This window comes from Mytilus galloprovincialis, chromosome 9 (genome assembly GCF_965363235.1).
Source record: "Mytilus galloprovincialis chromosome 9, xbMytGall1.hap1.1, whole genome shotgun sequence".
NCBI lineage: Eukaryota > Metazoa > Mollusca > Bivalvia > Mytilida > Mytilidae > Mytilus > Mytilus galloprovincialis.
Window position 1 is genome coordinate 76,425,267 of NC_134846.1, and position 27,579 is coordinate 76,452,845.

Consider the following 27,579-nt stretch of genomic DNA (forward strand, 5'->3'; position numbering starts at 1 on the left):
TTATTTTTTCTCAATCGATTTCAGCGTTATACTAAATAAAGGCAACAGTAGTATACCGCTGTTCGAAATTCATAAATCGATTGAAAAAAAAACCAAATCCTGGTTACAAACTAAAACTGAGGGAAACACATTAAATATAAGAGGAGAACTACGACACAACCGAAACACAAAATTAAAATGTAACACACACAGAAACGAACTATGATATAACAATGGCCATTTTCCTGACTTGGTACAGGACATTTACAGAAAAAAATGTTGCCTTTATTCAAAACTCTCCGGATAAATGACAACGCAGAAAGACATTTCTGTGGGTATGTTCTTGGAATATAAATACACGAGTGGCGAAAGATACCAAAGGGACATTCAAACTCATAAATTTTAAAAGAATATTTGACCTTTTCAAAGAGTATGCAACAAAATCTTTGTTATTATAAAATTAAAGTTTGACCAAAACGATTTTTTGAACATTGTCTAATTGATGCATGGCCGAATCGGCTATATGGCCTTGTTTCCGTATAATGCAACTTTAAAATAGCACTATTTCACTATTATAGTAAAGCAATATTTCGTAGTTTTTAACCCTCATAAACATTCTATCCATTTGTAGGTTCTATTTTGAAAAAAAAGAAGATCGTATCTCTGGAAATCTATATTAACCTATAGCTGTACAATGTAACCTATGGGAATGCAACAAGAGTATAAATCTCAATAACCGAAAACTATACCATAGCTCTCGATGGTATAATTTTCACAGTTATACCATGGTTTTGTTTTATATGGTATCCGAAAAGAAAAAGATATAGGAAGACCTGAATTTTTTGACACAGTAACAACGGAGTCAGTGCGGGTCCACTAAGCTAAACTGCCCGCTTTGCACCAGCCGATATATGCATATCGATATATGATAGCCTAGGGTGTAAATCGAACCAACGCCCACCAACTCCGTTGTCCTATATATATTTAAATAAATGAAAACTCGCTCTCAGAACGATCAAAAAAACAAATAAAGTTTGAAAAACACATAAATGTGTCAATATCATATTCACATATTCATATATTACTGGAAAATATCCGTAGATTTTCAGTTATTGAAATGTATATACTTAGATTGTATCCTCATAGGCTTCACTGACTGTACAGCCTCTACATGCATATAAGGTTTTAAACCAAAACGATTTTGTAGGGGACAGGGGGCACGTTGCTTTTGAGGAGCTTCATATATGGTAAAAACATTAGACTTAAAAAAGTATTGTTCAAAATGTTGGCTTGCTGGATCCCCTTCAAAATCCTGGAACCACACCAGATTTGTTTCTAGACTTATAAACGAGGTTGCTCAAGTAACATCAATTAATTTTAGGCCGTTAAAATTAAATCTGTGACTTATCTTGCGTCCAAATCCAGAAAATCTAATTCCGTCAACAGTTTTTTATCGTTTGCAACGTAATCCGTCACCAATGTAGATGTGCATCAATTGCTGTCGAAAAATCAAGTCTAACTGATGTTCCCGCTATTTCAGAAACCCGTGCTTATTTTGAGAAAGTACGCGGAGTTTTAAGCCAGTAAATGGTATGGGAGTCTTTCGCCATCTTGGATTGTAAAAAAGAGAGAACCTAAGGTCCAGATTTTTTTTTTTATCAAGTTAGCAAAATTTGATCCATGAATGTAGATATTTAATGTAGATTTTCATGTTAAAGAACCAATTTATATGAATATAATTTATAAATATTAATAGTCTTACAAGTGTAGATTATTTTTGGTTGTTTTTAAATATTTTTAAATTGGCATTTTAAGGGGAAGTAATTCTAAAACAGTGCATTTTCTGAAGGAATCTACATAAAATTTTCTTATTTTGCATTTTAGCCAGGAAAAACGTACGGTGACCCTATCTTTTCTTTTGAGATTCTCAAAGCATTGTCTTAAAGCTATCTTTTCCTATTATAGTGTACAATTCTATCATTTTGTTTAGTTTCTAATCACAAAATGGTGTTTTTTCCTGTATAATCCATACAAAATGTGTCATTTTTTCACAACCTGTAGCTTGAGAAAATGCGCGGTGACCTATCATTTTTATTATATTTTTGAACATATATCAATAGATACTTCGTTTTGTCAAAGTATGAACAAATTCTATCATTTTTATTTTAAACTCCCATACCACGTTAACTTATTCTTATCAAACTTATTTTAAAGTATACAAACAAAAAAAATTGACATATACAATTTAAACAGCAAAAGATGCAACAGGTTAAAACAGATATTTCATATTTTTTGGATAATTTTGCGGTGTTTCGTAAATTATACCGTAGCTTTTTGTTGTAACCCAACCTTACTTGACTCTGTCTCGTGAGGTTATTGCCGAGGCTTTCAAAAGCTAGGGTAAAATTTACGAAACACCGCAAAACTATTGTCAAAAGAAATGAAATATCTATAACTTTATTCTGCCACATGAACCCATTTTCGATAATACACTATTTAATTTTTTTGTTCCTTTTTTCTCTTTTCGTTGTGTTCGGTCCTCGTTAGGAGGTAACTGACATCACATCATGCCTACACATAATTTACAACCCCGATCTTCATAAAATGACACAAGCAAACAAAAAGGTGACAAAATCGCAAGACATCTAGAGGGCAGTATACAGACTCAAACTACAGAAAGAATAAATTGGACGTCGATTTGTAAACAACAAAATGCATCTCATGTTTAAACATTTTCATGAGCTCCTACGGATAAATGAAAACCATGCAGCACTGACGGAACAGTCGGTCGCATTTTTGTCTGTGATTATTGAATGTTTCCCCATTAGTAAAATGTTGGAAGTGGCTATGCTGTCGTCTCTTAGGTGCTATTTTACCGGCTCCGTCAAAATAGCCTTCTTTGCTAGATATTTTGCCGCATCATGGCCGTCAAAATAGAGATTTATAAAGAGTTTTGCCGGTTTTCATTCATACTATCATTATGTAAAACAAAAAGAAAATATAAAATTGATTTTTAATACAAATGTAATTATTTTTTATACTAAGACAGAATTTCGGCACTAACCGCAAAAGGCCGTAAAACGGACAGCGATTTTCGTCCAATTTCCTGAATGAAAAACACGATTTTCTTAGTAATTCCACGACTGATAATAAAAATATAGTTTTCCTGCATATTTCTTCCATGTAAGCCATCCTTTGAAGTGTTTACACCTCAAAATCATAAAACGGCAAAATTGTGTCCACGTTAAAAAAAAAAGAATACAAATTATGTATTATATATACTAAAATCGAAACTGACAAACACGAGTCTATCAAATATAATCGAGAAACGCACACGCATTTATTTTGGCTGTAAGCAAAACTAAAAGAACTTGAGTTATTTGGCGATTATATTGTAACATTTGTCAAAAATGGCTGCATTCGTACTCCGAAACGGTAAAAGTTTTGGGTACAACTCGTAGTTTTCCAAATCACAATTCACTTAAAACAACAGTTTAACACTATAACATAACACCAAATTTAATCCTTACGTTTTCAAATAACAATCAATTAATCATCCAATTAATCTTATGAATTTCCCGAAAAGCTTGATACGGGATCGGACGAAAAATACTTAATTTATATGTGGTTTGTTATGATGTCAAAAAGAGGCTCAGCGCGAGACAGAAGAGATTGACAAGTTACACCAAAATGTTTTCATAAAAAAACCCTACATATAATCATCAATTAAGGTTAATATAATTTAAGAGTATTGCTTTATACTTATCTGACATCTTTCACATGTTATGAAATGGTAATATCATGATTGTAAGCTTGATGAAAGTTACAAAGTTGACGTCTGCGTGTCATGTGCTTTCCTTTTCACGGTTTTTGATTTTACCATTGTTTTATTTACCCTAAAATAAATGAACACATTTATGGGACCCCTTGCTGTAGAGTTAGTTAGAGGCTTTGGTTACACTATAGTGGTGTACACGGCGACTTGTCTAAGAAAACAAAGTCTATGTTACATATAAACAACATTTGGTTAAAATTTTCCTTTTTTCACAGTTGCCTATTTTTGTGAAACGTGGGCTATTTCAGAAAATCAACATATCAGCAAATTAATGTAGGACATGCTCAATTCTGTTTTTGGACAGTGTTGAACTGTTCTAGAATTCCCATCTCCTGTTAACCGTGGCAAGTTGATTTATTAAAAAATAATTAGTCACCATCAGCTGAAATTCATACGGTTATCGATAAAAATAATCTTTACTATCAATCACATTCACTCGAGATATAGTTTTTCACATTCCATTCATAAATCACCAAAAGAAAAACCACTACTGACCTACCTTTTAAGTGATTGCACTGTGATAATCCAGACTAATCTGGACTTTCATTTAAAGAGAAGGAGAGGAGATGTCAAAAGTTTGCTACACACAATGGTTTATAAATCCTTTATGTGACATGCAACAGGGGCCATTTACCCATATCATTATGCAGTTAAGCTGCATTATGCGAGCACCCTGGATTTGTGTTTTACCCCAAAAAACCTGAAATACTTGCCATTGTTATTATCTAGCCTGCTACTATGTTATATATAACTAATTGAACACTTTTTTAATACTTTATTCTGGATTACAAAAAAAATGACCAGAAAAACCTTAAATGATCGTCTATTTATCCAAAAGTTTTAAAGTTACACATAGGAAGTAGTGCTTATTAAGAATCCTTGTGTAGTTCATTATGACTTGTGCTTTTAGCTAAGATGTCAAAGAACAATTGTATGAAATATTTAATCGCCGAAAATCTCTTAAGACAAGTAGTTTAGATTTCCCAAATGACAAAAGTCGTAGGAATATTGTTTGTCATCAATACGTAGTACAACTACGTCAGTAGTCTATTATATAATACATGTAAGTTCAACTGTTCATGCTGTTGGCGGCAATTTCAAATTAGAAAAAAGAAATTTTCGTAGCTTTTCAATTTGGAGGCAGGTGTGCAAATTAGCGGTGGTCCGAGGTCCGCGACCTTCCACTTTTGCAAGCGGAATTTCGACTAGGATAGTTGGTTTCTAGCTACGCCCGAAGTAGTCACCTGACATTTGAAAGAAAATAAGAAATTACTTTGCAAACCTTTTCACCATGTTCACCAATGTCTCCAATTAAACGAGCTAAAAACTTATTTTTATCATTATTATTCATGACGGCGATGTTCATTTTGTTCAACCGCTAGCTTTATACAGAAAATCACTGACAAATATTGTATAAATTCGAGTAAAATCGTATCTGATTGACAAAAACAACATTGTAAACACATAACAATGGCGGCCGTGAAGACAAAATTTTACAAAATCGGATCCGATTCCGGAAGCGGATAAGGGTAATTCCGGGTTTGGCGATCATTTACAAAATAAATCCAAGCAGGTGAAAAAATACATCTATGCATGGTAAATGAATATAAACACAATTATTGTACACCGAAAGATATACGTACAAGAAAGAAAAAGCAGAAAAATATTTTATTCAGAAACTCAAAATTACTTTTTGACAAATTTTAATTTAAAAATCCAATACAACGTGACAGCTGGGAACAGTATATCTAACAATATACATGTTCATGGTCACAGTCTAAATTTTCTTTATAAATGATAAATGATGATAATGCATGTGAGATGCTTTTAAAGTGTAAACATATTACTGCAATTTCGAGGAGTTATTTGTTTTTTCTCAATTTTGAAGGGTCAATTAAAGTAGCTGAAAGTTTCATTCTTTATTTTCACAAATAATGTTACTATATTATATATACCTTAATGTAAGTAAATCATATGATATATAGGTGGCATTCTTTGGGCCACTTTACCCCCACCTGTTTGATAACTTGGAAATGGTCGAGCTCCCCACCCCTAAACCATATGAGGGACAGATCCAGGATTTTAGGTTAGGAGGGGCGCAAACTTAAATTTTCGCTGAGCAGAGCGAGGCTATAAAAAAAATTGAGGTAAAATTATCGGAATATTCTTTATTAAGCTGAGAACAACCCATACTTTGCAAATTTAAGGGGGGTGCAAGCCCGCAACCCTCCCCCGTCTGAATCCGCCCCTGCATATATTCAAGTATAGGACAATATGATAAATAAAAAACGAAATATAGGGGGAGTCCCTGGAGTTACCCCACCCCCTCCTGTTTGAGAACTTGGAAACGGTCGAGATCCACACCCCTTAACCATATATATTCATGTCTGTGACAATATGAAAAATCAAATGAAATATAGGAAGAGTCGCTAGGGGTCACCCACCCCTCCTGTTTTAGAATTTAAAAATGGTCGAGATCCCCATCCCTAAACCATATATATTCATGTATGGGACAATATAACAAATCAGATGAAAGATAGAAGGAGTCCCTGAGGTCACTGTTCACCCTCCTGTTTGAGAACTTGGAAATGGTCAAGATCCTTACCCCTAAACCATATATACTCATGTATGGGACAATATAACAAATTAAATGAAATATAGGGAAGTCCCTGTGGTCATCCCAACCAGGCCTGGGGCCATTACATTGCAATGTAATGCATTACATTACAATTACTTTGTGATTCTTCCATTACAATTACAATTACATTTTTTCTCACATGTAATGCATTACATTACAATTACTTTGCCTGTGTAATGCATTACATTACACATTACTTTTTCAATATAAAAACAAAAAGCATTTCAAAAACAGAGGTATATGTACATATGTATACAGTGTTAGGTACATAGACTTCAAATACTGGTTAATTAATATGTCCATTGCACTTTATCATCATAAGTGGTTTAAATGTGATGCCATTAAGAGAACAGCAATCAGTTCTGTACACCTTTCCGGCAATACTTAAAAGCCTTTCTACAGGAGCTTATGTGTGGGAAATGGCTAAATACTTGATAGCTGTATTAGCCAAAGAAGAAAGGCACACTGAATTTGACTTCCATTATTCCAGTGCATTGATTGAAATTTCTTCACATGGCTCAGACAAGTAGATGTCAACATCATGTACTGCACCGTACCTGTGTCTATACCCTTTGATTGAGTAGTAGGAGGCATGAAACTTAAAAAGTCACTTTCAAGTTTCTTAGGTGGTGGTAAAAAATAAATAAATTATCATATAATTTTGTTTCTAACATTGATCACTTAATCATTAAGACATCATTAAGGATTTCAAAGGGATATAATAAATGTGTCATTAAAGGATTATCTTGTGAAATGCCTAAGGGTTCTGTGAGGACAGACATAAGTTGAGAAGATTTGATTGCAATAAAAACATTGTGATATTAAATTAGGTGAAATAACAACACAGGCAGGACCCAAACCACAGTTTGGTTTAAAAATATTGTTTGATATATTCAATATTTCATTGAAATACATGTAAGGTGTGTATAGAATTATGAAATTTTCATCTTCATATTTTTTTCATTGATCTATATAGTTTTGTTTGATAATTTTTTTTATAAGATTTTTCATAGACCACCAAACACCAAAATATTCCCATATCATATTAAACAAATATCAGAAACCAAGATCAAAGACTTGATATTTTTTACCATTTTATATTTCTTACCTTAATGTGGGTTTTAAAGATTGATGTAATTTATTTAATACAGTAATTAACTGTGACAAAAATTTTATTTCATACTTTCTTTTGTTTTTGTTAATATTTTATTTTTATTATACAATATTCTTCAATTTTATCTATTTTACCAATTTGTAATGAAAAGTAATGTACTGTAATGGAGGCATTACATCAATTTTTAACTAAAGTAATCATTACATTACATGTAATTGTAATGCAGAAAATGTGCATTACAAATTACTTTGCATTACATCCAAAAACTGTAATATTACAATGCATTACAATTACAAATTACCATTACCCCAGGCCTGATCCCAACCCTCCTGTTTGAGAACTTGGAAACAGTCGAGATCCCCACACCAAAACAATATATATTCATGTATGGATCAATATAACTAATTAAATGAAATATAGGGGGAGTCCCTTGGGTCACCCTACCCCTCCTGTTTGAGAACTTGGAAACCAATGAGATCCCCACCCCTAAACCATATATATTCATGTATGGGACAATATAACAAATAAAATGAAATGTAGGGGAAGTCCCTAGGGTCACCCACCCCCAGTGGCGGATCCAGAAATTTTCATAAGCGGGGCCCACTGACTGACCTAAGAGGGGCCCGCTCCAGTCACGCTTCAGTGATTCCCTATATAAGCAACCAAATTTTTTCCAAAAAAGGGGGGGGGGGGCGGGCCCCCTGCCCCCTAAATCCTCTGCCTACCCCTACCTGTTTGAGAACTTGAAAACCGTTGAGATCCCCACCCCTAAATTATATATATTCATATGTATGGGACAAAATAACAAATCATTTACATTTACTATGGGCAAGTCAGTCAGACCTCACCTTTGATCCCTGTTGTAGTGAACATTTGTCTGATTCGTGTCTCATAACTTTTGTACTATAGAACATAAACTCAGTTTTCTTTCCAGGGAAACCAGTCCATTCATACTATAACATGTGCATACTAAGTCAAATTGAACTTCTAGCAGTCAAATAAAACCAAGGTTAACTACCAAGTAGAACAACTGCAATCATTGGGAACTTGTACCACTGCAGACTCACCATAAAAAATATACATTGATATATGCATTGCTTTTGAAACCTTGATAACATATAAATTATTTGCCTTAATAAATAAATCATTAGATAAACATGAATATACTATATATGAATGTTTAATGTTGAGGCAACATTGCAACAGTTTTCATAATTACGGTTGCCTTGGTTTTTGGTTAACTGCCTTCAGCGCTTACAGCGCTTTGATTTTGTCAAACAGTACAATCAACACCTTTATTAATTGGTCCTTTATTGTCGATAGCTATAAAATGCAATCAGCTGATTATTGAGTTTCTGTCAAAATCATAACAAGTTCAAGGTGAATTCCGTGTATAGTCTGATCAGTTAAAAGTCTGAGAAACTCTGGAAAAAAAGTAAATAAACAAGATGGATGAAAATAAATAGTTATATATGTAGGACTCAAATCTATGGTGGGTTCCAAATCTATGGCAGATTCCTAATCTATGGTAAATGTGACGTCATGCCATCCCAAATCTATGGCAGATTTTTTACAATCCTAATCTATGGCAAGTTTTGTAGTTTCCTAATTTATTGCAGATTTTTATTGTTTCAAAATCTATGGCAATTTTTTGCAAATGGGAAACAATTAATGCAGTACATTTTCGACCAATACCTTGTCTTAAGAAAGAGGAAATATACGACAACGGAAACATGTCTATAAACATTTGTGAAATAAACATTCCATAATGGTCAACCAAAAACAGTCATAAATTATAAATTCATAAACCTTAATACAGACTTCAAAATGAAATTATGTGCTCTGTAAAAAATAAACATTTTTTTTTTAATCTGTGCATGGTATCTGTTTAATCCATTCATTAAACCAACTAATAAGTCGTTTAACAAACAAGAAGACCGTTTTTTGTATAAAAAAAATAATAAAAAAGTAACAAATAAAAATAAAGTACAGTTTGAATTTTGAAATAATATTTATTTCAGCGATATCGTTAATTCATCTTTTTTATTTGATGTGGATTTAAATCAAATTTGTATCCAGTAATTTGATCTTTCACATAATAAACTTTGCCAGCCGTAGACCGTAGAATACTACCAGAACTCCTTTTAAAAATATGCGATACTAAAAATAGCGGTGCCCTTATTCATATAAAAAAGAAGATGTGGTATGATTGCCAATGAGACAACTGTCCACAACGCAGGCATTGACCGGTACAGCACATCTTGTCCCTCTTCGGAAAAGTAGGTCATATTTTCCTTTAAACCACCGCCAAATTTTTGTCAGGAAAATAATATTTATTTCAGCGATATCGTTAATTCATCTTTTTTAAATCAAATTTGTATCCGGTAATTTGATCTTTCAATTTATAAACTTTTCCAGCCGTAAACCGTAGACGACAACTACCAAAATCATTTTCAAAAATATGCGATACTGAAAATAGCGGTGACCTAATCACGGGCATTGACCGGTACAACACATCTTGTCCCTCTTTGGAATAGTAGGTCACATCTTCCTTTAAACCAGCAGCAAATTTTTGTCAGGAAAATAACTTCATCTTGAATGGTGTTCAAGTCTATGGGTTCCACCATCGTTAGCGGCGGCGAAGATGTAATATGGCGTTATTCAATTGTGACGTTATATGTTACTCTCTGCAGATCTGCCATAGATTTGGAGAAAACAAAAATCTGCCATAGATTTGAGTTGTTTGGCGTTTGTAACGTCACGTTTACCATAGATTAGGAATCTGCCATAGATTTGGAACCCGCCATAGATTTGAGTCCTACATATATATTTCTTTCGCAAAATTCTTTCGCAAATGACCAATTTTAATTGCTGCAATTTTTATTTTTTTGCAATTTAAATGGCGACCGCCAGGTTAAACCCTGCTATTTCTGACCATGTCCAGATTAAAGTCCCTGATTGGTTATTCTCTTGGCAGGAGTGAAATACCTAAAAGCTAGTTTATATTACCTCCAATAAAAACCTGACATCCAATGCAGTGGTCTCGCTAGCCCAAAATAGAAGGGCGCCGTGCCCTGGGTGCCTTCATCCGCGCCCTTCTGCCCTGACGTCTTTTTCCAAAATTATCTTGTGCCGTTTTGGTAAAATTTTGTTTCATCGATTTCTGAGGTCTCCAAGTTAATTACTTATGACACCTGTGTGATTGCCCCCAGGTTAATCATGTCATTACAATCAATTACAATGATAAAGACTTCAAAGGTGTTAATAACTAGGTAATTTAATTAGGACAATGTATCTTTTTGTCATACTTTTGATGAATGTGTCAGCGAGTGTTTAGCTTGGGTGGCCATTTTCGATCTCCAAGTCACAAATTATGGAAGGGCGTATAAATGAAGACTTTCATGACTTTAGAATTGAATTTAAGTCATCAAAATAAAACTATGCCTTTACAGAAATGCCTTCCACCTCAACTTGTTAGCGACAAGCACAGTTTTTAATTAACCCAAACGTGGTGGAAATTGATTTTGGAGTTACTTCCCCTGTTTTAGCTTATTACAAATTAGTGCTCTAAAAATATTATCTAGTATCAAAAAATGGAATAAATAACCAATTGAATATATAATAACAATAATAATGTTACCTTAAAGATATTAACTGTATTTGAACATATTAAAAAATATATATTGCAATTTCTACTTGATAATTATACTTTTAGCAATCCATGTTCTAAACATTTTTAAATTAGTAATGCTCTAAGTTTCAGATCATATGATGTTTTAAAAGCTATAATTCCTATATAGATAAAAACAACACATTTTGATAATGGGTAGAGTGAAGTTAAACTGTAAAAACATAATAAGTTGATGAAGATCAAGGATCCGGAAATTTTTTCACCTAATTTCGGTCATTTTCATATAACATAAAAGTTGGTGCCCCTTTTCAAAAACAGATTGTCAAAATCTCATTACTGCTAGCATCAACGAACTTGTTTCACTGTTGCATTGCGTTTACTTCATGATTTATCCTACCATTTTCCTAAAATCGATCAAAAGCAATTAAGGCAAGGCAACAGTTTAAGAATAAAATGATTTTAATGACTCAAAATCGTAATTTTCTCAGTCATCGCTTACGTTTCTTTCGATTCTGAAGTCGAAATTCAAACCGGATGTAATGCGACAATACTAAAACGAACAATTCCGGACTTATTTCTGGGATTAGTTTTGTTTATCAAATTCACAGGAAAACATCGTTTTTTGAATATTTACCTTTAATAGTGTAAGAATATTAATGAAAATAGTTGCACTTGCTTTATTTAGCAAGAAATCATTTTAAATTTACGATTTAGTGTCAAATCTGCGGAAGAGAATTTCAGGCATGCGTATCATAGTAAACAAAGCACGTGTGTTAGTAGCGAAAAAAATCTTTTTTCTCCGTAAATTAAATCAAGTTTTAATTTAATTTTAAATCATTATTGACAATTGTCTTAGCTAAAAAGTAATTAAATAGTATAGAATTTTAATTTCTTTATAATATTAGTTCGGAGCTTGTGATTAATAGCCAGGTGTGAACTAAAAACACAGGTAAAGAGATTAGCGATCATTAGCCAATAGCTCCCCGAGGCATTAATATAGTTATTAGGAGGGCCCTCAGGATTATAACACTTAACTGGAGTGGCAGTTTAATTACATAAAATCGATAACAAAACAAAAATATGTTTAAAATGGCGATTTGAAACTCAATCTCAACGAAATGACCGAAATTATTTCTGTTGAAAAATAAAATTTGACCTAAATCCCAATAAATGATTTAGGACTTTTGAGTTTCCGAATCGGTCATGTCTGGCATATATGACCGTTTCCGGACCCTTGATGAAGATGTACTATATCATTCATAACTACACAAACAATGAAATAAAGACTATAGTTGAAAAGCATCTTTATTTTAAAAAAACAACATATACAGTAAAAAAAAAAAAAGAGATTCGTTAACTCGTGATACACACAGAAACGTAGACAAAAAAATGAGCAGTGCCTTTTCTTATCATAAAAAGTGCCCTGCCCTCCACTGGCACCCTGCCCCTTTTGATTTCTAGCTAGAGCACTGCAATGTCAGACATGACATGACCTGTGATTTTAGAGCATGTCCAAAGGTGTAATGTAATGAAGGCAGCAATAGCTTATATTAAATATTGTTTTAATAAGACGTAAATCAAGTTAAATGTAGCTTCCATACATGTCAAGTGACATGATATTCGCGTGTAAGACACGCTTTTTCAACGGTTTACACGCGAGGATTTTGTCACATGGCGTGTACACGCTTTTTCGTTCTTTTCATTTTTTGGTCGTTAGTGATATCGCTATTCTCGGGTTTTTTCCTTATTCGGCGATAAATACCGAAAAATTCGAAGTAATTGTTTGGCTGCCGTATTATTTTTCTGTATGAACAAACAGTAAAAGGTAAGGAGATTGTGATTAGTTTTAACGATTTTGTGACTTTCTTTCAAATTCACTTAATAGGGGAAATGTGCACAGAAGGTGGTCACTTTCAGGGCCTGTACCGTCGTCTATTAAAAGTGCCGATTGTTAAGCCAAAACGATGTGTACGGCAAGATTCAAGATTTATAAATTATATTTTGGAGTTCGAGTTTAAATGATCGAGTGACAAGTAACGCATAATTTGTGCATTCTATGTTGCAATGATAAAAAACAATACATGTGAGAGGAGAAATACAATGTAGCTATTTGAATAAGCATTTAACATGTTTATCTAATGGAAATCAAATTTATAAAACATTTTTCTTTTTCAATTTCAGTTTCAAAGGAGTAGGTTCAGTAAGAACCCTTTTTGGCCCCAAAATTAAGCAGTTTTGCAAAATTGCGAAAATGTAATCTTTTAGCTATTTTTTGGAAAGTAGAATGCTTCTGCTACATAAATATGTGCTGTTTTTGACAATACAATGCACATATATCGTGTACTAGCATCATAAAGTCAAGCTAAATTACTGAAATCTTCACAATTATAGCATTTTAGTTAAATTTTAGACAGTTTCCGTCTTAAATGAAAGTGGCCGCATTCGTGTTCATTCATAATATTGAAATGTAAGTTGTATTTGATGATAATACATAACATATATAAAGGTTGAGGATGAACACGGATGCGGCCACTTTCATTTTTGACGAAAACCATCTGAAAAGTGATGTTTTTTGGCATATTTGATAGATTTTTCATATTTAGGCTTCAATCGGAGCGTTTTTAATGACTGAATCAGTTAAAATCTTTTACATAAACTAATCGAATCAATTGAAATAGACACTAAGTGTTTAAAAAGTGTCCTAAATATCTCGTTAGATGAAACTGAAATTTGGGGCCAAAATCGGCCCTTACCGGACCTACTCCTTTAGCCAACACGGCAACAGATTTCTACAGACCATGGGGATAAAAATATCACAGAACTGTTGGATCAGCTCTCATAGTACCAGCTTTCTTCTGATGAACTACCCAGTTTTAACACTTTGCCACGCATTTATTTTTTGATGTTTTTTACTTACCAGGCAACCGTAACGTCACGTTACAGTCGTTTTCCCGCAAAGCATAAATACGCGACGTTGTTCACTTGGAAATGCACTAGCACGTATGTAAATGTGTGTGTATGGGCCGAAACTGACAATTAAAGCTTTGCTTAAATATTGATTTGTTAATTTGAAACTGTACCTTTTCATATTATAATGATGCTGTCCACCCATCAAAGGATTTAATCGTGTATTTTTGTTTAATCAAATATTAATTGCACCAAAGTTGATGTGAATTGTTTCATTGACAAATCAATATTGCGTATCCCCTAACTGATTTATGCCGTAGAAGTATGTATGGAAGTCCTGCTTTCTTTCTTGTGAATACATTCCTCCACTGTCTGGAGCACCTTTTGCTTATAATATAATCAACAAACGGAAATGGCGATTAATGCATGGAATCAGACAACTTATAAATTTAAAGGAATTCTACAAATTTTGGAAAAAAAAAGAATTCTCACTTAAAAAATGCTGTTATTTCATCTAAAATCGATTTTTTTTTCAAAAAATATTGTGAAGTAACTACATGATCGATTTTTATGAAACAAACACCACAAGATGTAGAAATGTTTAAACTTTTATTGTTTATTTGGAATCGGCCATATGATATAATTCAGGCTTATTTTTTGTTTTTGATAGTTGAACACAAAGAAAAATATTTCTTGAAAATTTTGCTATGCATTTTAATCAAAATTAAATCGTAAATATTTTTGATTGTGTTTACCTCATCAAAAAAGGAAAAGGATCCTCACGAAAATTAAGGCCAAATGAACAGAACCAAATTAAACATTTCTTCATCTTATGGTTTTTATTTGGTAAATATCGGTTGTGTGGTTACTACCGTACGCAGTATTGTTTTGAAAAATATCAATAGGACATTTTTTTTTCAAGTCAAATTTGAGTTTTGTAAGTAATAAGTACCATTTTTTTCCAGTCAAAATTGAATTTTGTAAATAATAAGTATCATATGTAGTGAAGTTTAATAGTCATATAAATAAAGTACAGAATCAATCATCACGGAGTGACAATCACAGAGGTACAGAGGGTGGCCTAGTTACCGGGCATTTATAAAGTATGTATTTTGTTTTCTTTTTCAGCCTGTATTTAAGATGATCAACTGTACATTCATTTTAGTGTACTGATAGCTATCAAGATCAAATGGTTCTCTTGTAGAATGGAGCTAATGCACTGTCTTATAAAGAAGAAGATGATTAATTTATAATAACTTTGAATCAAATAAAAATTAAGGGAGCCAAAACTTAACAGACGAACGACGACAAAGTCATATATACCAAAATACGATAGCATTGATTATTAAACACCATGCATGTCAGGTCTGAACACAGAGTAGAGAAGAAAGATTACTCATTACATATTTATTGACACAATTTGGCAGCACCAAATTAAGCCCATGTATTCTGTCTTTTTTCTGAATTCTACAAGAAGTATATGTTAATGGTATTTATAACAAATTTTGGCAAGTTTGATATGTGTTTTCAAATGCACAACATGAATTGCTCTATAATTTCAAATCATTCTGACTCATTATTCTTCCGTGACAACTCCGATCCCAATATTAACATGGAATGTGTTGTGACATTCAGCTGAACATAAATGTTTATCACATTTTTCACATCCCATTTGTGTTGTTTTACTTTTCTTCTCTCCTGTTTTTGTGCAAAGTTTGCATGTGGAACGTTTGCGGCCCAATTTCAAATGAGCGTGTGTTGCTCGCGGTCTCATTGGTGGTGCTGGTGTCCTCAATCGTGCGAAATTCCCTATAAGTTGTGTTGACAAATTTATCCTGAAGTCCAATTGCCTATACCTCTTTTTAGTACGGGCTACTTGCGGAACCTCTGTTTCTGCCTTTACAATAAATGAGTTCACAATACAAAGATCTATTATGAAATTCATTAAATATTTCCACCATTTTTTAGATGGCCTACCAATTGAATATTTTGCACGTAATTGATCAGAGATGTCAACCCCTCTGAAATTTTCCTGGTAATTTGTAACTACGCGCGGCCTTGTAACGCGGGCATTTGTCCCATCTTTCTGTCTCCGGTTTGTTGTATCTACCTACAAATAATTAAAATCATTTAACTATAAAAACTTTAAAAAAAACATTGGCAAGTATTTCCCTACAAAAAAAATAATTCACTGGAAAAATAAATAATTTTATTTCATACTTTTCATAATTAAGACATTTAAGGCTGAAATAAAATTTGAATTGATCATTTAATACTATTTGCAATCTTCTCGTTCTTACACACTGTGCTGGTCTGCAAAAGAAAAGTAAAAAGGAGACTTTTTTTAAAATTAATGCGTACTGAATACTTAATACTAAATTCCTGAAAACTGCGTATCATGCCGTTCCGTTTGCGTATACCAATTACACCTTAAACTACCCTGAATAAGGATGGGGACGGGTAATATCCTCATCTAAAGTATTACACAGGGTCCCCAAAGAAGAACCTGTTATAACTTAGCTATGAGAAATATATGAAAAAAGATCTGAAAAAGAAGGATGTAATTATGATAATGATGATATATATGATGTAATAATGATAAAATGACGACGACGACAATGGATGATGATGATGACGATGATGATGATGATGATGATGATGATGATGATGATGATGATGATGATGATGATGATGATGATGATGATGATGATGATGATGATGATGATGATGAGTTGATGATGATGATGTGGTTACCTCAATCAATGACTCATTGGAAGCCACAACATTAACTGGTTTCTTGTCCATCCAAACAACGCCCACCATATTGTCTGTTTGTCTTCCTACAAACTGGCCAGTTTGCATCCTCGGGGCGTTCTTTAAATCTTGTGGAAAGCCTTTTCTGTTCTGTCGAATGGTTCCACATCCATATATTCCATTGCTTAACAGATCTTGCAATAATGGTATTGAGGTAAAGTAACTGTCAAAATACAAATGATGGTTTTTATGATGTAGATCTTCAGCCAATTTCTCCACAACACGATGTCCTAAACCCTTTGTACTATCAACAGCCGTCTCCTTTCCCATATAAATATCAAACTTGTGACAATATCCAGATTTACTATCGCACCTCATCCACACTTTGAATCCCCATTTGGTGGGTTTTGATGGTATATACTGTTTGGCTACCGATCTTCCTTTATAAGCCACCATAGCCTCATCAATGGCTTGGTTTTTATTTGGGTTGTATCGTGCTGCGAAGTTTTGGAGAGATGAATCAATAAGAGGGCGTATCTTGTGGAGCTTATCGTGCCCAGGTTGGTCTACAGGGACATCAGTTTCTATATCATTACAATGGATATATTGGTTGAGCTTTTCATACCGTTTTACTGACATGACTTCTTTAAACCCCTGATTCCCTAAATACTTATTATTGGACCAGTAAAAGGAATAATCAGGAAGCTGGTTTATTCCCATTAATATCTGCATCCCTGAAAAAATATACGTGAAATACTAATTCCAGTTTCAACATAAATTACCAAATAAAGTACATGTTGCGTATTAAAATAATACAGCATTTACTTTTCTTTTCAGAATTTTTCAGATCTTTATTTACCGTGACAACAATGTACAACAATGTACAGTTAAAACAAAATGCGCACTATGTGACCTTTCTTATTTTAGGAATTTTGTTTTGGTATTGACAGGTGCCCGTCATGTGACACACATTTTTTTGACGTCATTTTACGTCCTTGACATTTTTGTTTTGTTTTTCTAACGTGTACATGTTGACGTTTTGTTTTAGTGTAATTGCATTAAAAACCGCATGTAAATGATTTTTATATTTCGCTAGTTTATTATCTTTGGAATGTATATGTTCTTCTTTAATTATGGTAAGTCTATTCAACTTTGCAAAGGTTTATGATGGCAAATTGAAGTGAATTTGGAATTTTTGCCTGTGTTTTTATGTACATAGTATGTGCAAATATTTAACCAGATATATATCTGGCAAACAGGATTTTCTGGTAAATTTTAACTCTGAAAGGTGTGGAATATAGTTCTAATTATTTTGAATAATATTAACTTATGAAAAAAGCACCTATAAAAGCCGAAATCTCATCCCGGGTGGTATCACTCCAGAGTGGGTCGGGGCCATTTTGAGCTGCATATTGATTTGTTTGGCTCACAATTTTCTCAAGCATATTATCGTCGAAGAAAAGCTTGAAATACTCAAGCTCACTGGCATTAGGGTTCAGATTGTGTGATGGACCAGTGATCTGAATAAAGGGGTCTATGTCAAGTTCTTCGTATGTTTCTCTCCAAACAAGTTCTGCATTTTCGGGAGCTGCATCGTCCTCGTCATTGGCCTCTTCATCTGATACCACGGGTGTATTGTCAGGGGAACCATGATCGACTTCAGCATTATAATTCTCCAGCCATTCATCCCCACTTGATAATTCATTGTCGTCACTGCCCTCATCAGAGTATAAGCTGTTTTGCTCAGACATGTCAGCGTCAGTGAAAAACGGCGGACATTTTGTTTCCGAAATATCTGCTACAGCTGTCGTCTGCTCCAAAAATATCGTACACTGAACGTTATTCGATCATAAAATTTTATTAAAAACAAAGGGGAAGTTTTCAGCAACTCGTTTCTTTTTACAATTTCATTATTTTCGCCTTTAAATTAGAGTAATACCGATTTTACTGTGATGTGTAGAAATGTGTAATTGCGGGGCAAAGGGGTATGTGTAAAAATGTGTAGTTGCGTGGCAAGGTATTAACCAGGCAATAGCAATGGGAGCAATGGCAGAGATGACATTTTACATTGCCAAAAAACAACAACATTATGACATTCTTTCAAATCTTGATGAAGCTAATTCAGTCATATATCAATTCCTACTGTGGGAGAGCCTTTTCAATTATAAAGAAATTGACACTGAATTCTGATCAGAACTTGACTATGTTACATTTGTATTGTGTGCTGTTATCAAATAAATGTAACTAAACTTGAAACTGGCAGTTGTTTTGAATATGTGCCTAGTGGTGGTGCTTTAAAAGCAACATAACAGACCACTGTTTAATACAATAAAAGTTCACAGTAGAATATATATTGTTTTTTTATATTCACTAATTTGTATGAAATTATGAACATTATCAGATTCATATTAACAAGTCCGCATCTACGTCACGCGTTTTCACACGCTTTTTGACATGTCATGACATGATTTCCCATTGTCAGAGGTTGACATGTATGGTAGCTTCTAACATGATTGAAATTTTTTCAGTTGACCAGCTTTTTGTGCAATATATTTCCCCAAGACTGATAAAATAAGAAAAAAAAGTATTGATAAAAGTGGAAATGATTATAATTAGATTTTTTTTTTATTACTTTTAGGAAGTAAAAGATCTGAAATGGCTACTGGTGGGTTTGGAAGAGGTGGAAGAGGGGCAGCTCTACTTCAGGCTCTGAAAGATGGAACTCGTAAACCAGGAGATCAGGATGAGGTACATGTGAATCATGACCATAATTGTGCTAAGTCTTGAAGTTAATGGCAATATAGTAAAGCATGATTTTTGTATCAGCGAGTTAATCTGACTTGTGCTGATTATTGTATCATCAAGTTAAGCTTGACTAACACTGATTTTTGTATCAGGAAGTCAAGCTGGACTTATGCTACCGATTGAGGGGCAAGGTCGCTTTCCCATCTGTCATTGAAATATCTGATGGTAAAAGTTTTACAAATTAAGCAAGTCTTTTTTTAATTATTTCAATTGCAAGCAAGAAATATTACAAAACATGACCTGTCAATAAAAACAAAACAATTATTATATGACAATCATATTGGTGCCCGGTCAGTCTTCATGGTGAACTGTTAAATCTACAGGCCCGGAGCTCAATTTTTGAAAAATTTTAGTTAGATTATGTAGGCCTGTAGATATAATTTTTACAGGCCCAAGAGCAATTTTACAATCCTGGGCTGCCATTCAGCGTGAAGACTGCCAGGTGGTCTTAAATCTTAGAATGCACACCTCAAGTATCACGTCAGTGTGTCAATATCAGGCTTTATCAATTCTATCAAATTAAAGTCTTGATAATTGCTATTTGCTTCTCTGCAAAGATAGAGTTTTTGCTCAACATGCCAATCACTTAAAATCTTCTTTTTTGCTAACATGGATTGTGTCTTGTTTTCAATAGTTACAATTTTTACCCAAATTTTGATAATCAGTGTTTTTTTGTTGCAGAAACCAGTTGGAGTTCAGCAGGCAACACAGCCACCTCCTATTGCTATGGGTAGAGGTGATATATTGAGGGGTTTGGTTGCTGCGAGATCGGCTCCACCACCTACACCAGGAGGTGAGATAAAGATATAATACTTTTTGGGGAAAGACGGCTTCAAGCCGTCAATTCCCTAATGGGGTTGGCCAGAGTATCATTTCCTCACGTCAATCATTTTGTTTTGATAGTTTGGAAACCCCCTCAAAATGTCATACTGAAATTGATTACAAGGAGAACAGATTGACTTTAAATACATTTGTTACACATTTCCCTTCTGTTTCTCGTGAAATTATCGTATATTGAGCTTTCCCTTACACTATATACGTTTCTTTTACAGTCCGGAAAAATCAGTATTACGAAATATTCTAAATATATCTAACCTAGTGACGTCATTGTTGGAATGCCTCATTGCACAGGGATATCCTTTATTCATTATAAAAATCATTCACAGTATTTGTATACTAATTTAAAATCCGTATTTGTTAAATGTAAACCTAATGATGTAGTGTAGATGATTCACACACCAACATGCAATGCTTTAATCTGAGGCTATAATCAGATAATTTGTAGGTCAACTTTCGCGGTAAACAATGTCAATGGGGATACATGAGATTGGGGAGAGAAACGTCAGTTTTCATTGTTTCTGTAAAGTTCTGTTTTTAGAATCTTCCTCCAATTCAGGAGCACCTCAATTGATGAGTTCTTGTACACTAAAATCGAAGTAAATGTTTCTGAACACTTAAAATGTGACATTTAGTATATGATAAGTAGTCTTCTATATAAAAAAAAAATTGTGTACCAACATAATTATTGAAATGGTTAAAAAAAAATAAAAAAAAATAAAATGTTGCTTTTTGTAGTTTATACCTATTGAGATTGGGGAGAGCAACTGCAGTTTTCATTCTTTCAGTAAAGTTATGTTTTTAGAATATTTCTCCAATTAAGGAGCACCTCAATTGATGAGTAATTACCCACTAAAATGAAAGTTAATGTATCTTAAACACTAAAAATGTCACATTAAGTATATATATAAGTAGTCATCGATTAAAAAATAATTTTGCGTACCAACATAATTATTGTAGTGGTCATTTTTTTTCCATTTTTTTTTTAAATATTGCTTTTTGTAGTTCAAAGCTATTTATTCATGAATTTTACAGATATATCAAAATGTGGGATCTGGAAACAAACTTCACACAGCTTATATCAATCATATTTGATTTTATAAGTACATGTATACCTGTGATGAGAGTTGTAATTGGGAACTTTATCAATGGAAAATTAAAACTGAATAGATGTTTCAGTCCTCACTTTCTTGAGAATACTGTCACAAAAAATTGAAAAAGGTCTTAGCCTGCCCTTCAGTTGTACATAATTAAAATTCTAAAGTATATTGTAGTAGATTATCTAAAATTCAATTGAATTCAATTGAATTTTAGATAATTAACTCCCAACTTTAATCAAATGTTTTGATTTATAGTGTGTGATAACATTGTGTGAGGGAATTCGACGTTTGATGTACCACTGTTCACTCCAGTGCAATTTATGACAATACCACTGCATCAATCAGAATTATTTTTTTGCAGTGTTTTAAGAAATGATTTTGCTTTGTTGTCGCGTATTATTTGTGAAACATTCAATGTTTTAAAAAGGCGAATTTTCTTTATAAAGTCAATGATTATGTTGACTTTTGAAGGCCAAACTTTCTACAGCCTTAAATACGCTAATGAAAGATCCAAAAACTATACCAATACATAACGACATGATTATGAAATTATAACAAATCTATTGGTTAACAAATTTTTACTCGTTATTGCAAAATAATGAACTTAATATATCTGACATTTTCTCCCTACCCAGTTTACCCCTATACATTTTTATGATGTGGACTGGTCATTGTTATTGAATCGTAGGCAATTTGATTGGATTAAGTTGTTATTAGTTTACCTTCAAACTTGTTTATGCTTTTCATACATGACTATTGATTAATTAGAACGTGCATGAATGTGACCGGTAACTAAAATGACCTTCAAACTGGACACTGGACGAGTCAATATTATATTTTATCAATGAAAGTTAAGGTATGAAAGGTAAGAATTGCCACTTATTCGATTTTCACAAAATTTTCGGAATATACAGTTGGAAAGGTTATTTTTTAAAAGCCTATTGTGAAGAGTAAAGAGAAAGTTTACAAATAATACGTTTTGTTCCATTAAACAAGTCATCTTCGTAAGAGAAATACCGAAATATATTTTACGCACGACTACGGCAGGTAAAATTATTATTTATCATAATAAAAAAAAGCATTTTTCAGTCTCATTGGAATATGTTGATTACAATTAATCCCAAACTTAAGAAGTAAGTAACTAAAGTCAAAATATGTCCGATCTGCCTATTTCTGCACATCAAAAGTCAATACGATCGTTTTAAAGTCAATTTCGTCTACCTCACAAAATCTTGTTAGGCACTATAGAAGGTGCAGATCTCATGGTCCAAATTGTCTCTATGATGAATTCTTGACTAAGGAAATGAAATAACAATAAACAACAATTAGTTTCATTATTGTCAGCTTTTCTATATGTTCTAGCTGTTCTTTTGTTCATTCTTTGTATGTAGACTATCAAAAGATACCCCCCTAAAAATTGAAACAATGGCCGTCTTTTCAGCTCTTTGATTTAAGAAGTTTTATTTATCAGCTTCAGTTTTGGTAATAACAAGAAAAAAGGATAAGGGAAGATTCTTTTTGTTCATCGTGAAATGTCTTTTTGAGAATAGAACGATTATTATTAAATGTTCATATTAACATGGCTTATAGAATAGCTACCTGTAATTGAAAAACTCAAATATTGAAAAATATAAGAACAACACGTTAATTCAAGAATGTGTGTAGTACATGAGTTAATTATCAGTATTGTTCCTTTCACAAGTTCAATATTTTTCAATATTAAAATGCTTTGATTAGTTATTCTTTAAATTACATTGACAATGGGCTTTATGATGGATATAAAGTAGAAAATGCAAGAATCTATATCTTTTTCAAAGCATTTACAATTTGTGTTGAAGCAACGTTGTTGACGACTTCTTGACAACACTTATTGTGAAATTATTGGTTTTTAATTCCCTTAGAAATCATGTTAATTCACTACAATCAATGTAACAATTACTTTGTGTATTGTTTTTAAAGGTGCACCAGATCAGGCTCCTATAGGATTAGCAAGAGGAAGAGGGTTGGCTGCTATGCAAGCCCTTCTACAGTATGTATTTATGAAGTCTAAGTGTAGGAACACCATTTGAGAGTTCACCTGCATAATTGGCTTACAGGTGTCCTTTTTAAAAGGCATTGAATGATTGCTGATAGCACACCTCACACTTGTGGAGGATTTGTTTGAAAAAGATGCCTCCCATCTCATTACATTGCTGTTAAAAGCCTTCATATCATAACGCACAAGGAAACCTTACTGAAAATAAGGTTTTAGTCAATTATTCAAACTGCTGTGTGTATATGAATTAAAAGACTGACATTTGAAAACAAAAAACTATAACATTGTTATATACATTTCAAGTCTTTCGCCTAAGATGGAGTTAACAATTTTTTTTTACCATTCATTATTCAATATTAAGACTCTTGACTCAAATTAGATGCTGATTGGCAATGATGATCTAAACTTTTATCATAAAAAATAGACAGGACAATAATAATGAGCTAATGAAAGTATGAAACTTAGATGGCCCATTTGAACTAACATGGTATCTTGCCCTTTTGTAAATCTTCAGGTATACTTTTCAATTTATTATTTAAATGTTTTGTGATTTATTCAGCTATGGATTACAAATGTTAGTTCTACTTTTTAGAAAAACTGCATTACTTTTGTTATAAAAAAAATATTTTGATTATTTTATATGGTACTGTTCATGTGGTTCTAACAGTTGCACTGAAAGAAATATTCATTATAGTATACTATGTTAATTTCAGGGGAAGAGGACGTTCAATGCCATTACCTCAGCAAGCTCAGCAACTCCCAGTGGGACAGGCATCCCCTCAGCAGACTCGGCAAAGTCCAGGGGCACAAGCATCACCTCAGAAACAGCATCCTCCTGCAGGACAACAACCTTCACCTCCCAGAGCTGGTCCAGGATCAGCTGGTCAGCCATTCCCTGGTCAACCATCACCTGGTCATTCATCCACTCAGCAGCTAGAAGGAAGGTTTGCAAGGATGGCTACAGAAGATAGAAGACCCACTGTTAGCAATGTTGGAAAAGATGGCAAAGCGTTAGTGATTTTTTCACAAACATAATTGAAATATTTGATTGGTTTTGAAGAGAAAAGATGTTACACTCTGATTTTTATACGACCGCAAAATTTGAAAAATTTTTCGTCGTATATTGCTATCACGTTGGCGTCGGCGTCGTCGTCGTCGTCGTCGTCGTCGTCCGGCGTCCGAATACTTTTAGTTTTCGCACTCTAACTTTAGTAAAAGTGAATGGAAATCTATGAAATTTTAACTCAAGGTTTATGACCACAAAAGGAAGGTTGGTATTGATTTTGGGAGTTTTGGTCCCAACATTTTAGGAATTAGGGGCCAAAAAGGGCCTAAATAAGCATTTTCTTGGTTTTCGCACTATAACTTTAGTTTTAGTGAATAGAAATCTATGAAAGTTTGACACAAGGTTTATGACCACAAAAGGAAGGTTGGGATTGATTTTGGGGGTTTTGGTTCCAACAGTTTAGGAATTAAGGGCCAAAAAAGGGCCCAAATAAGCATTATTCTTGGTTTTCGCACAATAACTTTAGTATAAGTAAATAGAAATCAATGAAATTTTAGCACAAGGTTTATGACCACAAAAGGAAGGATGGGATTGATTTTTGGAGTTGAGGTCACAACAGTTTATGAATAAGGGGCCAAAAAGGGGCCCTATTAAGCATTATTTTTGGTTTTTGCACCATAACTTTAGTATAAGTAAATAGAAATCTATGAAATTTAAACACAAGGTTTATGACCATAAAAGGAAGGTTGGGTTTGATTTTGGGAGTTTTGGTCCTAACAGTTTAGGAATAAGGGGCCCAAAGGGTCCAAAATTGAACTTTGTGTGATTTCATCAAAAATTGAATAATTGGGGTTCTTTGATATGCCGAATCTAACTATGTATGTAGATTCTTAATTTTTGGTCCCGTTTTCAAATTGGTCTACATTAAGGTCCAAAGGGTCCAAAATTAAACTTAGTTTGATTTTAACAAAAATTGAATCCTTGGGGTTCTTTGATATGCTGAATTTAAAAATGTACTTAGATTTTTAATTATTGGCCTAGTTTTCAAGTTGGTCCAAATGGGGGTCCAAAATTAAACTTTGTTTGATTTATTCAAAAATTGAATAAATGGGTTCTTTGATATGCCAAATCTAACTGTGTATATAGATTCTTAATTTTTGGTCCAGTTTTCAAATTGGTCTACATTAAGGTCCAAAGGGTCCAAATTAAACTAAGTTTGATTTTAACAAAAATTAAATTCTTGGGCTTATTTGATATGCTTTATCTAAATATGTACTTTGATTTTTGATTATGGGCCCAGTTTTCAAGTTGGTCCAAATCAGGATTCCATATCAAGTATTGTGCAATAGCAAGAAATTTTCAATTGCACAGTATTGCACAATAGCAAGAAATATCTAATTGCACAATATTGTGCAATAGCAATTAATTTTCAATTGGAGTTATCTTTCTTTGTATAGAATAGTAGTTGATAATATATGTTGGAAATTTGCCAGACATGACTTTGATGTCATTTTCTATTTTTATTTGCCAATAACTTTATGTAAATAACTTCATTGGAAATTTGCCAATATAAAATGTTGCTGATGAAGCTTTTTTTCCTTATCTTATCTAAAATGTTTTAGATAATGTATGTTGGAAATTTGCCAGACATGACTATGATGTCATTTTCTATTTTTATTTGCCAATAACTTTATGTAAATAACTTCATTGGAAATTTGCCAATATAAAATGTTGCTGATGAAGTTTTTTTTTATTGTTTTATACAATAAACAATGTATATTCACTTTTACTACCAACCACTCTTTACCAATCAGTGATAACAAGCACTTTATTTTACATTTTAATATTTTATGATGTATTTAAAAGAGTAGTTATTGTTGCAAACTCCATTAGAAATTTGAATTGATATCAGTTTTGGAAAAAGGGAAACAGGGATGTGAAAAAAAGGGGGGGGGGGTTAAATTTTTCTCATTTCAGATTTCATAAATAAAAAGAAAATTTCTTCAAACATTTTTTTGAGAGGATTAATATTCAACAGCATAGTGAATTGCTCAAAGGCAAAAAAAAACTTTTAAGTTCATTAGACCACATTCATTCTGTGTCAGAAACCTATGCTGTGTCAACTATTTAAGGGGGTAGACCTTGGTTCAGGGAGATAACTCTTTAAATCAGTTAAGCGTTTGTAAAAGTCAAGTTCATCAATGTATTTTAAGCATTTACCTGAAACAGATTGAAAATAATCTATGTAACCTAGAAGCTTAGAATATATTTTTGAAAATGGTTGACACAAACGTACTGATGATTTTAAGAGTTATTTCCCTTAACCTAGGTCTACCTCCTTAATTTTAGATTTAAATAAGAAGAAATCTTTAATCGATTTGTAAAATCTTGACATTTGTTTTGTGTAAAAAAACCCATGTAATGTCAAAAATTTGATCACAATCCAAATTCAGAGCTGTATCACGCTTGAATGTTTTGTCCATACTTGCCCCAACTGTTCAGGGTTCGACCTCTGCGGTCGTATAAAGCTGCGCCCTGCGGAGCACCTGGTTTCTCTTGCAAATGAATGCAATTAATTACAATTTTATCTTGTGATTTATAATGTTCACAAGATATGGTAATTATATCAAATTTATATCAGATCTTAGCACATTCTTCTTATTTGCCTCTCTTTTAACAGTTCATTACACATTGAAATGTTACATTGTGAAATGAGAACACTTTTAAGTAAAAGTGGTTAGTTTGCCATTATGTTGTTGTCACATTAACTTGAAAATTACATCATATATTATGATGTCAACTTATATAAAATATTTTTCAAAATTAGGTTTTACCCTCATATATTGGTTCAATGAACATTGAAATTGTGGTCGAGTGGAACATGGTGTCTAATGAATGCATATTCTTGTTATACATAATATTTTACATTTATAAAGTC

The 27,579-nt window shown here is 33.0% G+C and overlaps 1 protein-coding gene across 1 annotated transcript in view; it reads left to right on the plus strand.

Moving 5' to 3' along the window:
* The first annotated feature begins 3,595 nt into the window (after positions 1–3,595).
* LOC143045979 (piwi-like protein 1) overlaps positions 3,596–27,579 on the plus strand; it is a 50,927-nt gene continuing 26,943 nt past the window's right edge. The window contains exons 1-5 of the mRNA XM_076218882.1: positions 3,596–3,710; positions 19,497–19,606; positions 20,345–20,456; positions 23,560–23,629; positions 24,349–24,645. Coding sequence (XP_076074997.1) covers positions 19,514–19,606; positions 20,345–20,456; positions 23,560–23,629; positions 24,349–24,645 — 572 coding nt within the window. The 5' untranslated portion in view covers positions 3,596–3,710; positions 19,497–19,513. The remainder of the gene's footprint in view (positions 3,711–19,496; positions 19,607–20,344; positions 20,457–23,559; positions 23,630–24,348; positions 24,646–27,579) is intronic.